The 14,040-nt window shown below is 30.3% G+C and overlaps 1 protein-coding gene across 2 annotated transcripts; it reads left to right on the top strand.

Moving 5' to 3' along the window:
- The first annotated feature begins 7,806 nt into the window (after positions 1 to 7,806).
- LOC126682850 (uncharacterized) lies at positions 7,807 to 13,827 on the top strand. Of its 2 annotated transcripts, none has more exons than XM_050378613.2 (3): positions 7,807 to 7,970; positions 8,042 to 8,179; positions 13,558 to 13,827. In XM_050378613.2, the coding sequence occupies exons 1-3, from the start codon at positions 7,880 to 7,882 to the stop codon at positions 13,617 to 13,619; spliced, it is 291 nt and encodes a 96-aa protein (XP_050234570.1). In that variant the 5' UTR covers positions 7,807 to 7,879; the 3' UTR covers positions 13,620 to 13,827. The 2 variants fall into 2 exon arrangements, with proteins under 2 accessions (XP_050234570.1, XP_050234571.1); XM_050378614.2 differs by having other exon boundaries at positions 7,810 to 7,970; positions 13,587 to 13,827.
- Positions 13,828 to 14,040: the final 213 nt, after the last annotated feature.

The raw sequence follows: 14,040 nt of genomic DNA on the forward strand, positions 1-14,040 counted from the left end.
ATATGATGACATTAACTCTTTTATTATAAACAGTTTTTTGTAACGTTTCTATGTTTACTAAGTTTTAATTTCATAAGAATATTAAATAATTTTTGGCCCTCTTAATTTTTTTTTCTAGCTACGCCACTGGCATGAACTGGTTAACATGAGCATTATTTATAAAATGATCCATAATAGTTTTTAAAATTAAAATTTAAAACGATTAAACATTTAAAATAATTTGAAAGTTTTGCAGTTTTTAACCACATAGCCATAAAAAGATAAAATAACAAAAAGTAAAACTCTACAGAATAAAATTTTAAATTTATATTCTTTTAACAAATAAGAATACCATTATTAATTTTGTCATGTTGTCTTCTTATTTCTATTAGGTAAATTCTTTATTAAGAAAAAAAAATCCTTTCAAAATATTATTTATATATATGTTCCCTAAAAAAAGTAGTATTAAGTGTTATTAAGAGTTGTTTTAATACAATTTATGTAATAAATTTATATATGATCAGTTTGTTAATATATATATATTGTGTTTATATTTAGAATTATTTTAATAAAAATAAAATATAATATTAAATTATTAAATGACCGGTCTTTTAATATAAAATAATATTATAGTTTTATTAATTTAGTATTACAATACATATATAAAAAATTTATTTTAGTATATTATTTAATAGATTAAAAAAAGTTTTAGAAGTAATAATTGACATATAACATGATCCATTACAAATTATTTATATCAAAAATATTATATATAGATATATAGATAGAGAGGGGGGAGGGGATAGAGAATTTGATCAATCATGTTTATTAGAAGTGGACAAATAAAGTAGTTGTACTAGCGAGCAATACAATCGTGCTGCTAGGCAAAAAGGTGGCGAAGAATTTGATAGAAAGGGTTGTATTTGCCAGAGAATTAGGAGTTTCTATCGTAATCTATGACTACTTAACATGTGATCACTTCCTAAACCCCATATCAACCCTTGGTAAGTGCATTTTGATTCTTGTTCTTTGATTTAACTCGGTAGTGGAATTATGGAAAGACAAGCATATGGTAGGATTTTTTTTGTCAAAGATGTTAATCGACTCTTAAAATTTCAATTGTTAATTGTTAGCTGTTGGTTACGGAGGCGAGGTCTGAACCACAACCTCTTAATGTATTTAGAGATGTCTTACCCATCTAAACTAAACCCACATAGTCATATGGTAGAATTGACATGTATAAATATGAGAGCTTAATTCGTTAACCTTTTAAACATTTGTATGCTAGAGAGTATTTAGTGAGGATTGCTTTTTTATGATTTTGCTATACAAGCTTGTAACATCGCCACTTATTTTAATTCTTTTATTTATTACTCTTGAGTGATTAACATGTATTGATAATTGATTCTTGTTAAATTTGAGTAACTAATGAATTTATTTGAGTATTGTTGGCGATATTGGTTTATGTTTAATATTAGGCATTACTATTTAGTTATTATTCTCACTTTGTTGTTCAAATTAAAAGTGCTTGTTGAGTGATTCATCATTTGGAAAGTTTTTAAATTTTTGATCTTTCATAAATTTTGACAAGGTAATCGATTGGTACTGTGGCATGAGTTATGTTCTTCCTTAAGAACAAGTGAGGGTTAAGTGTAAGTATGACTGATAGGAGTAAAATTATCCTATGGTTCGGTTGTGTTTTGATATATTTATAGCGCATTTGTTACTTGTTTCGAACGTTATTATGCTCATGATTGTATTTAAGCGTTTTAGGCACAATGCGGATGTATTTCATAGTTTCATGTCAAATAGAAGTATTGCAGATTGAATTTGAAGTATAGCTGATATTTGTGTGAAGATCCGATGAATATAGACGCTCAGAGCGCAAGTGCCTATTTGTGAATTTGACCCTGTTGCATTAATTGAAGAATTTGGAGTATTTAGACACTTTTATTGAATTTATATTCTTCACAAGAAATAATGTAGACATCTTAAAATTTTCAGGGAATCAAGAATCGTTTCATTCAGAGTTGTGTACACCGAGTTATGAATTGTTGAAATTAGTGTTTGTGTAGGAAATAATTTTGCTCGGCAAGCAAGCCTTTCAAAAGGCACCAAGAAGAAATTTTTAAATGTTGCTCGATGAGCATAACTTTCCAAAATGACTAGAGACCCAGCATATAAGACTTGCTCGGTGAGCAATTTACAAAAGTGAGCTAATTATTTGTTTTGCTTCCCGAGCAGAACAATTTTTCTCTACATGTGCTAAGCGAGCACAATAAAAAAAGGAATAGCCTGTTTGTCGAGCAGGCCACGAAATTTACCAAGACTTTATTCGTTTAAACCACACCTATAATAACCTAAATTTTTACTGAAGAGGTTGAGATAGATTGTGTTACCTTAAAAAAAGGAACAAAAACAAGGTAAAATGTGTTATGGGAATCAGAAGGAAAAGTTTGTTTTTGGGTAAGAATTGAAAGCAAAGGAGGGTTTGGTGGCATAAAATGTGAGAGTGGGAGAGAGAGACGTTAGAGAGTTTTTTTATTTCTTTTTAGCCGTTATGAAGTAAGGGCTCATAAGTAGGTTTTTTACTTTTTTTTTGTTTCAAAAAGGAAACTATGAGAGCGTAACTCTGACTTTTCAATTTTTTAAAGCTAAAAGGGGTCAAATAAAAAAATATTATATTTAAGCACTTTATGAAGCTTATAAAAATACGGTCGCCTTAGAGCTTATACCGTTTGAGCTATAATTCATTAGTGTCTTCCGAAATATTAAAAAAGAAATTTAACTAAAAAATATATAAAAAACTACCGATTCACCAACAGAACTCGTAAAGATACACTTATATATACTAATCAATAAAATTCAATAGTCAACGGTATGGGTAGGTATGGATTGGTTAACATGAGCATTATTTAAGAACTGTTTCATAATGTAATAGTTTTTAAAATTAAAACATAAAACTAAAATTTAAAACGATTAATCATTTAACTAGTTAAATATTTAAAATGATCTGAAAGCACATAACCATATAAAGATAAAAGAATAAAAAAAATAAACTTTACAGAATTAAAATTTTAGATTTATATTCTTTTTTAACAAATAAGAATACCATTATTAATTTTATGATGTTGTCTTCTTATTTCTATTAGGTAAATTCTTTATTAAGAAAAAAAATTCCTTTCAAAATATTATTTATATATGTTCCCTAAATATAAATATATTCCTATCTTTTGTTTAATATTTATGGTTAGGATTTTTACATGTGTGTATGTGTTTGTGTATATTATTTATATAGAAGCTTTAACCATAATTTTTGAAATTCAAAATCGTAAAGCTAAACCATTAATCATAAAAAAAATGAAAATTCAAACCTAAACCTAAACTTTTGAACCGATTAATCACATTTTCTGATTCGATTTTTTGGTTTCGGTTTGATTAATCAGTTTGGTCGGTGTTTTTGTCCACCCCTTGTCAACATTGAGCATACAACTTGTTGATCGTTGTTGACCGCCATCGGTTGGACGATGTTCCGATCAAAATTCAAACGAACGGTCACCAAACTCTAGTGAGGTCTTTTTGGTATTTTTGTGTTAAAATGAAAACGTGACGAATAAAATGAGACTAAGGATTTTATTCCATTAACAATTACACATCTTTATTAATGAACTATAACTCGAATGATATAAGCAGCAGCAATTTGTTAGATTGTGAGTTCAATTTCTCCCATAAGTGCTTCCCCTCATAAATTGTTAAAATAAAAGTATACCTCTTTGTAGTTTTACTAAAGAGGGATTTTCACAAAATACTCCTTTTTGCAAAATATTTGCAAAAAATACTCCGTTTTTTTAAAAAAATTACCTTTTTCCGAAAATATATTTTTTTACTCCAAAAAATTAATTTTAACTCTGGAAATTTGTAAAAATACTCTGTTTTTCTTAAACTGTTTAAAACTATATTATAAATGGTTTTCAAAAATGTCAATTTAGAAACTTTTTGAAACTTTTTTAAACTGTAATAGAAATAATTTTTAAAACGGTTTCAAGTTATTTTTTAAGAAACTGATATAAACCATTTGAAACTCAATCAGAAACTGTCTTTGAAACGGTTTATAAAACAGTTTCAAATTGTTTTTATTTCAACTGTTTGAAATTCTATTAGATATTGTATTTGAAACGTTTTGCAAAACAGTTTCAAATTGTGTTTTTTGAAACTGTTTGCAACTATATGAAACTGCGAGTAAAAACTAAATTGCGGAATAAAAAATAAATATTTAATTTTTTAGGTATGTTTGTAAACTTTCAGTTTTTGAGATAATTTTGACAAATATTTTTATTTTTTTAAGTATTTTTGTAAATTTCCCTTTAATAAAATCTCATAGATATTAGTTTTAAATATATTTGGAGCTTCTACGTAATGCATGACTACTTAACATGTGATCACTTTCTAAACCCCATTTCAACCCTTGATAAGTGCATTTTGATTCTTGTTCTTTAATTTAACTTAATAGTGGAATTATAGAAAGGCAAGTATATGGTAGGATTTTTTTTTGTCAAAGATGGTAATCGACTCTTAGAGTCTCAATTGTTAATGGTTAGTTGTTAGTTACGGAGGCGGGCTTTAAACCCACAACCTCTCAATGCATTTAAAGTTGTCTTAACCATCCAAATTGAGCCCACATTATCATATGGTAGGATTGACATGTAGAAATATGAGAGCTTAATTTGTTAATTTTTTAAATACTTGTATACTAGAGAGTATCTAGTGATGATTGTTTCTTTATGATTTTGCTATACAAACTTGTAACTTTGCTCACTTATTTTAATTCTTCCATTTATGCTCTTGAGTGATTAACATGTCTTGTTAATTGATTCTTGTTAAATTTGAATAACTAATGAATTTATTTGAATATTCTTGGCGATATTGGTTCATATTTGATATCAGGCATTACTACTTAGTTATTATTCTCATTTTGTTATTAAATTTAAAAGTGCTTGTTGAGTGATTCATCATTTAGGAAGTTTTTGAATTTTTGATCTTTCATAAATTTTGGCAAGGTAATTGCTTGGTACTATGGCATGAGTTTTGTTTTTCCTTAAAGACAAGGAAGGGTTAAGTGTGAGTATGTTTGATAGGAGTATACTCCTATAGTATGTGTTTAGATACGTTTATCGCGCATTTGCTGCTTGTTTCGAACATTATTATGCTAATGATTATATTTAAGTGTTTCAGGCACAATGCGAGTGTATTTCATAGTTTCAGGTCAAATAGAAGAATTAAGGATCGAAATTTGAAGTATAGCGGATAGTTGTGCGAAGATCCGATGAAAATAAACGCTCAGAGGGCAAGTGCCTATTTATGAATTTGACCCTATTGCATTAATTGAAGATTTTGAAGTATTTAGACACTTCTATTGAATTTATATTCTTCACAAGAAATAATATAGACATCCTAAAATTTTCAGGAAATCAAGAATCGTATTATTTAGAGTTGTATGCATCGAATTATGAACCGTTGAAGTGAGTGCTTGTGTAGGAAATAATTTTGCTCGGCAAGCAAGCCTTTCAAAAGGAACCAAGAAGCAATTTTTAAATATTGCTCCATAAGCATAACTAGACAAAACGATTGGAGACCAACATATAAAACTTGCTCGGTGAGCAACTTACAAAAGAGAGCTAATTATTTATTTTGCTTGCCGAGCAGAACAATCTTCCTCTACATGTTCTTAGCGAGCAAAATAGCAAAAGGAAATAGCCAAGCCACAAAATTTACCAAGACCTTATTCGTTTAAACCACACCTAACTAGAGCCAGATGCACCGAAACAGACCGAAAGTTAACCGAACAAAAGAAAAAAGAACCGACTTGATCAAGACATGGGTTAACTTTATTTTAAAACTTTAGAAAGCTATAAATAGCTAATTAAACCATTATTTTAGGGGTAGCCATTAGTTGTCAGTTTTAAAATGTCAGAACGATAGTTTTTTTTATAGCTTTCTTTTAGTTTTTGATTACTCTCAACAAGAACAATCAAAAATTGAAGGGACGACGATGATATCATATTCAAAAGATTTATTGTTTGTATCCTTCTACTATGGCTTCTTCTTTTGTTACTGTTAATTATTTTTCAGTTATGGGCAACTAAACCCTTGATTCGGAATTGACTATTTGAACTATACTTATTTGATTTATTGGATTATGAATTTTTACTAGAGTGTGTATTGTTTATTGTTCTTAATGCTTGGTTTGAATTGGTCACTTAAATTATTGCCATGCGTTTTGAATTTGACTTGAGAAAAGTAATTTGAAATAACCATTAATAAATAATAACTTAGGATTTAATTATGCAAGAGTTAATTGTTGATTAAGTGTTGTTTAGGTTTTCTTTATCAATTTAGTTAGGTTGATTGCTTATACTTATAATTATATAAGAATGAGTTATAAATTTAATAATTGGTTTAATTAAATTTTTGTCATATTATAACTTGAAAGAGCTTAATTTGGTGCACTCCAATAACTTGAACCACAATTAGGTAAATCGTCCATAATCTATGAATTGAATAGCATAAAATTAGTTGTTAATTCATGATTCATCTCCCATAAGCGTTAATTGTTTCTATTTGAAATTTAGTTATTACATTATTCATTAATTTAATTCGGTAGTTTAATTTCTTAGTTTGATTTGTTTGATTCAAATTTTATTTCTAAATAAACTAAGATTTGTAATTGGATGGATACAAGTTAGTTATTTCTGTGAATACGACATTCGGACTTCCTGGCATTTGTATATTTTCGTATTTTTATCAACAATAGATACAATTTTTTTTTATTAAACACAGTTAGCGAAGGTGGAGAATTTGAAAGTTAAGGAACATGTTACATGTGAGTTTGAAAAAAAGTAGGCAGAAACGATTTACTGAAGACACAGTTTAAAAAAAAAGACGACGATGGCAAAATTTTAGATAAATCAATAAAAAAACTCAGAAATTTATAAAGAGAAAAGAAATATCGACTTTACAATTTTTAGAATTCTTATGTACTATAATTTATGTTTTTTTAGTTCAAATTTTGTTTTTCGATATTAATTTTAATCATAGTTTTAATTACAATTTTATTTTCAATTTTTGATTGCAAAAACTTTCTTTCAACTTTAAACTTTATCTATAGATTGTTTACAAACTCTAACTTTTTTAGGTCCTTTTAAAACTGTCACAATCGCTTGATTTTAACTTCAAAATCTCCAATTTGATGTATTACCATTTAATACGTTAACATGCAAAGACCACCAACCATTTTTTTTTAATTCATAATAAATAATTCTATATAAAATTATACAAGTTATTAAACATAATAAGATAGCTATGAATAAATAACAATTCTATAAAAGTTTGATCTAGTTAAATAATTGTATATTTTTAATTAAAACGAATTAAATTATATATTTACAAACATTAAATTATATATTTATTTATGCACAAATGTGATATAATCTTTATATTGTAATTTTATTTTTTGATAATTGGAAAATAAGAGCAGGAATTTAATGCACAACCTATCAGTACATTGTTCATCCTTTATATTCTTTGAACTATAGTTTATTGGTTTATAATTTTTTTATAGTTGTACTTTTAACTCTATTTTCCAATTGATATAAATTTTTTAGATGCGTTATTTTAATTTATTTATTTTATGTATTTAAAATTATAATTACAACTTTTGTTAATTAATATTACTGAAAAAGATTTTATTAAAAATATAGTCTGAAAATATAAAAAAAAATTAATTTTTAAAATAATAATGCAACGAGAAAGGCTTGAAAGGACACATAAGTTCAACAAGAAAATTATCTAGCAAAAAAAAAAAAGGTATTGAAGAAGAGAGGAAGCAAGACAGTGAAAGAAAATGGTGTTGAGTGCGACGGCGATCGGAGCATTATTGGGGCTGGGCACCCAAATGTACTCTAATGCCCTCCGCAAACTGCCCTACATGCGCCGTATGTTCTTTTAATCCTTCATTTCAAATTTTATCTGAAACAATTGCTTATGCAAATACAAATTGTTGCAGATCCATGGGAGCACGTTATCGGAATGGGATTAGGATCAATTTTTGTTAATCAGCTAGTCAAATGGGATGCTCAGCTCCAAGTAGACCTCGATAAGATGCTCGATAAAGCCAAAGCCGCTAACGAACGCCGCTACTTCGGTAATATTCTTTGTTTTTACTATCATTTATTTGTGATTGCCTATGTTTTTGTTGCTTTATTGATTGTATTTTTTATTTCACTATGATTACTTAGAAGTGGTAAGAGTTAGGGTTAGGTTTAGGTTTAAGTGCAGTTTGCAGAATTTGTTTTTCTGATAATTAGAGAGGAGGAGCATTTGTGGGAGAATTTGAACCCACGACCTTAATAGAATGCTGGCAGGTGCTTATACCATTTGAGCTATAGCTCATTGGTCAGGCATTCTTTCATTTTTGTGTGGTTATGTACTATCATGAATGCCTTCAAGGTCCGGTAATTAAATAATTTTGTAGCTTGGGATGTCCTAAGCTTTCTGATACTGGGATATCAGTTATATCAATAAGCTAGCTTCTGTTCTTGCTAGAATTGGTGACTTGCCTTTTGGTTTATGTCACCCCATTGCTTAATTGGTGTAACAAACGAAAACCTGAGGATGAAGTGTCTGCGGCACATAATTCTTGGAGATGACTAGGTTCGAAGGCAGTGTAAACAACGGCCAATAAACTCACTAGAAAAAAGTGGCTAGCCATTTCAGTTACTAAGAAATACTGCAACTATTTTTCAGTAGCGAATTAAGTTGGAGATGTGAGTGTACACATTCTTATGGCTATAGAATCGTCTTTATATAGCGAACAAAGATTAGTAATTTTGTTTGCAAATCTAGTAGTAAAAATGTTATAATTTGATCCGAAAGTTTTAGGTTCGAAGTTTTCTCTTCCATCATCATAAAAAAAGCTTAGCTATTAATTGTAGTTTATTATAATTAGGGTTTTTTGTATGATATAGCACATACTTTAGCGTTTTTTTCGTTTTAAGCACATACTACAATTTGTATCAACCGATAGCACGAACTTTCAAATGTTTCCCTCTCTGTTTTACTTGAAAGTGTTCTATTTTTAATATATATATATATATATATATATATAGTTTTAGTTTTAGTTTTTGGACTATTTAGAAGAAGAATTGAACAAGTATAAATCATAACAGTGCTGCATTTCTATGATAATGCTGCTATTTGCCTGTCTCTATCAGTTTTAAACTGCAAGTGATACAAAATACATGTTTCAGACTTGTAATCACACAAGTCAAGTTATAATGTGTCTTCTTTTTGTTCCATTATTCTACTTATAAACTCCAGTTTGTTCTGGCACCTGAAATAAATTTAATTGCATTACAACATGCCAAAATTTCTTCCATTTCAAAGTAGGAAATGAAATTTTATCTTTAACTCTAAATTTTATAGTCTCTCCTTTTTTACTCTATAAATTTACGCTTTCAATGTTTATTTAAATGCTTTTCTATGGTCCTTGCTCTATATTCATTAGATTCCTACTATCAGTTGAAAATACTATTTAAAGTCTGTTACTCTGACTCTTCTATTTGCCCTGCTGTACTCCTGTTGACACAACACGGACATGGACATATGATCTGGATCAGGCTAAAAACATTGCAAGATAGATTACTTGGCTTGGTCTAAATAGAACGATTCCTTAGAAAATTAAACGTGTCTACATAGAAGAAAGGCACGTAAAGTATTAACTGGTTTGAGAGTTGTGTACTAACTCTTTCCCTGCTATCTATTAAAGAAGTGTCTAACTGTCAGTTTAAGTTCTTTTTTGACAGCTGCGTTAATGATAATGATAATAATGTCATTACTAATATTGAAGAGTCAAAAGTCACAAAAATCTAATAATCACGCGTAGCTTAAGCAGTAAGTTTACAATTCAAGAGTCACACTTAAATCATAACAATAAAATTAAACCTGTATGCAAATTAACCTTACGTTTTCTTTTTTAATGTATATTATTATTTGAAGAACAAAGCAGATTATTTAATTTGGTTTCAGTTTTTTCAATTTAACGTGTCTACATAGTCATATACTGTTTGGGATCCATACTTTGAATATATAACATTAACATGTCCGGCGTGCAGATTGGTGTCCATTTTGGACACCCGTGTCTGAGTCCGGGTGACATAGTTTAAGGTTGATTTGAATAATGCATATTGTTAAAAAATTCTTCATTTTCATTCTGTTCAGCCTTTCAGTTTTCTGCTTTTCCATATCTGAGCTTCCTATGGATGTCACAATAATGATCAGTTCTATGTTTTTTTAGCTTTCTAGTTTACATGTCTTTGTTAGTTTTGATTTGAGATTTTCCTTGTTGCAATTTGTGATTTAAATTGTATAGTGTCATTAGCAATCTTAAATATGCCAGCATTTTGTTCATCTATAACAAAGGCTAAAACTCTTTCTTTGATTTTCTCCACTGCAATGTCTTACTGTTGGAACAAAGAAAGGAATCTTTGTTTGCATAAATTTATTTATCTTATGCTGTAAATTTTGAGAACAAAGGTAGTGTCGTATGACTACCTTAAAGTTGAAAACACATCTCAATGTTCTTTGTGTGTGGAAACTACTGCTTTATTCTTGATAATAACTGTCTCAAATTCTGTGGGAACCATAATGTCTCAGTTTAACTATTATGATCAGCTGTTTTATTACAGCTGTAATAACAAAGTTCCCATTCTGTTAGCTAATATCTAGACTCTTAATTAGGAATGTTTTGTTTTCTATTATTTAGGAAGTATTATTTATGCTTATTAGGAATCCATATTAAGTAGGGATTCTTTTCCTTTTGTAGTTTAATTCTTCTCTATTTAAAGGGGAAGATTATATTCAATAAAGCAATCAATAATTCAGTCAAAAATTAAAGAAAAGGAGAGTTGGTGATCTCTTGAACAAATCACATTTATCATCTCAAAAAATAGGGTTATCGAAGAACAGGAAAAACAAGGGAAATCGACAAGATTTTCCGAGTAATAGACCTGTGACGAGATCCTATTTGCGGGACCATAACAACTTGGTATCAGAGCCAGTCGTCATGGGTGACCTAGAAATTTTAGCAATCAAGCTGGATGCTTTTATGGAACAGATGGCTGCACGGCAACGTGCATTAGAAGAGCAGGTGGCAGAATTATCAATCTCCTTTAGGGGAAAAGGCAATGGATCTGGAAAAGATAAGGCTGAAGTGCAAGAGAGTGAAATCGGTGGCTGCAGCAGAAGTTCTGGACGTGGAGACAAATCTGATTCGCAATCTGGAGGATATATGGTGCCCAGGTACTCCAAGATGGAATTTCCTACTTATGATGGCACAAATGATCCATTAGGATGGCTAAAAAGATGTGAGAAATTCTTCATCAACCAAAGGACTGCTGAAGGAGATAAGGTAGGCCTGGGTGCTTTCCATCTTTTAGGCGAGGCACAATTGTGGTTCGATCAAGTAGAACAAGAGGAGGCTGAACTGAACTGGGGGAGATTTAGGGAATGTTGTCACATTCGATTTGGACCACCATTGAGTAATAACCCTCTTGGTGAATTAGCAAATTTGAACCAGACCGAATCAGTGGAAGACTATCAACGCCAATTTCAATCCTTATTGGCAAGGACTTCAGATCTTACACCACGTCAACAAGTGAATCTTTTTACAGCCGGATTGAAAGAAGAACTCAGAATTGATATTGAGTTCCAGCAACCAGGGAATCTTGGAATTGCCATGAATTTGGCTCGAGCGTTAGAGCGTAAGCAAAGAGTTTCACAAGGAACTTTAACCTCACGAGCAAATATGAGTGGGCCCACTACCAAACCCTATAATAATGAAATTGTTGCATGTGTTAACAGGAATTCAGTTGTACAAGACAACAATTTTGAATCAGCTTCCAACATAGGAAGTAAGATGGTTACACCACCAATTAAGCTTTTGAGCAAAGCTGAGATGTCAGAACGAAGGGCAAGAGGGCAATGTTTTAATTGTGACGCACTCTACTCTCCAGGACATAATTGCAAGAGACTTTTTTGTCTTTTGTTGTACGATCCCGAGGAAGAGGGAACCTTCGAATCTGAATGTTAGATTGTTTCGAGCTTGAGGACAAGCTCTTAGTCGACGAAGGGAGTAATGTTATGATCAGCTGTTTTATTACAGCTGTAATAACAAAGTTCCCATTCTGTTAGCTAATATCTAGACTCTTAATTAGGAATGTTTTGTTTTCTATTATTTAGGAAGTATTATTTATGCTTATTAGGAATCCATATTAAGTAGGGATTCTTTTCCTTTTGTAGTTTAATTCTTCTCTATTTAAAGGGGAAGATTATATTCAATAAAGCAATCAATAATTCAGTCAAAAATTAAAGAAAAGGAGAGTTGGTGATCTCTTGAACAAATCACATTTATCATCTCAAAAAATAGGGTTATCGAAGAACAGGAAAAATAAGGGAAATCGACAAGATTTTCCGAGTAATAGACCTGTGACGAGATCCTATTTGCGGGACCATAACATTAACCTTCTTTCATTTCCGAGTTTCAGTATCCTCAACATATTGATGCTACCTTGAAAGCAAGACTCTGTGACTCTGTCTGCCTCTTTTTGATTGAGCATAACCCTGGAAATCTAAGAATAAAATATGGAGTAGTCTCTTTCTAGTTCTGTTTATTCATTGACTTGACATGTATTTTGATATGGAGGGAGCATTTCTATTCTCTAAGTCAGTAATTTGGTAAACATAGTTCTTAGCTGTTTGTTTCCTCATTTATGTTTTCTTGGTAGGGAACATATCAATGATAGTTTATATCGACTTTCTTTTATGTTTTTCTAATAAGCTGGTTTTACCTCTATATTCTGAGTTGATCATAGATTTTTTTCGATGGAAATGTCCAAAAATAAGATTTTAGTCGACATTTGGGTCCAAGCATCAAGCTGATCTTATAATACAATTGTCTTTTTAATCAACGTATTTGGCAGGGGTACCCAAATATCAATTTTAATTACATAGGTGATCGGACCTTATATGAATGATTGGTATTCTGATTATTTGAATTAGCGGTTAGCTATGAGGCTCCATATTACACCTAGACTTGAGCTATAAGAAGTGAAAGAAGCTGAAACGGGCGCACAACCCTTTGAAATTACAATGAAATTAGTGTTGAAATTGTAATTGATTGTGTCGGCTGTTATTTTACTGAAACTAATTACTTAGTGGGTTAATAGAACATTCATTTGAAAGTTATTATAGACATTTTATCCTAATCTGAGTGTTCTGCATATGTTACATCTATACAACTTTATTATGATTGGATTGGTATCTGATTATGAACCCAATGAACAGTTAACTAAATTTTCGTCGTGCTTAACTCTAGGTTATATGTGTTTGGTGTGTTCACTTTGTGCGTTTAATCACATTTCCCTAATGTTCCTGTTTTCTTTTCTAGTAGAGTTTAAAGCATAACTTGCAGAATGTTTTTATTTTACCCAGACAAGAAAAGTTTGCTCATACATGCATGTGCAGATTTAAAGTTCAATTTGTTTTTTCGGCAGATGAAGATGACAATTAGCGCTACTGGTGGATAGAGCATCTTCCTTACAAGACGATCTTGTTTTCCAAAATGTTTGGGCTCTGATTAGTTTTTACTATGAGCTGGACGCATTTCATGTGTTATTTTATTTTTGTTTTCCAATTCTCTGCTTGTAAGATAGATAGAACTTTTGTAACTTTTACATTATGGGGGGAGTTGCACATTTCACAATAATTTGAAATTGAATGTTTTCTCTGCTGAAATACTGGGTTTAATGAGATACTTTCCCATTTTATATAGTAAATTTTGCCAAGTGCATATTTTGCACTAATATCAAGACTATATGTAATGAGAATGCGTAGAGGGGAGCACGGTTTGGTTTGTAAATAACTAAAACTAAACTACTCCTATAAAAATTAAAACGACTAGTTTGGTTTATGTTTATTTCGGTTCGAAATGGAAAGCAGATCGTGTGA

The sequence above is a fragment of the Mercurialis annua genome, linkage group LG5 (assembly GCF_937616625.2).
Source record: "Mercurialis annua linkage group LG5, ddMerAnnu1.2, whole genome shotgun sequence".
NCBI classification, from domain to species: domain Eukaryota; kingdom Viridiplantae; phylum Streptophyta; class Magnoliopsida; order Malpighiales; family Euphorbiaceae; genus Mercurialis; species Mercurialis annua.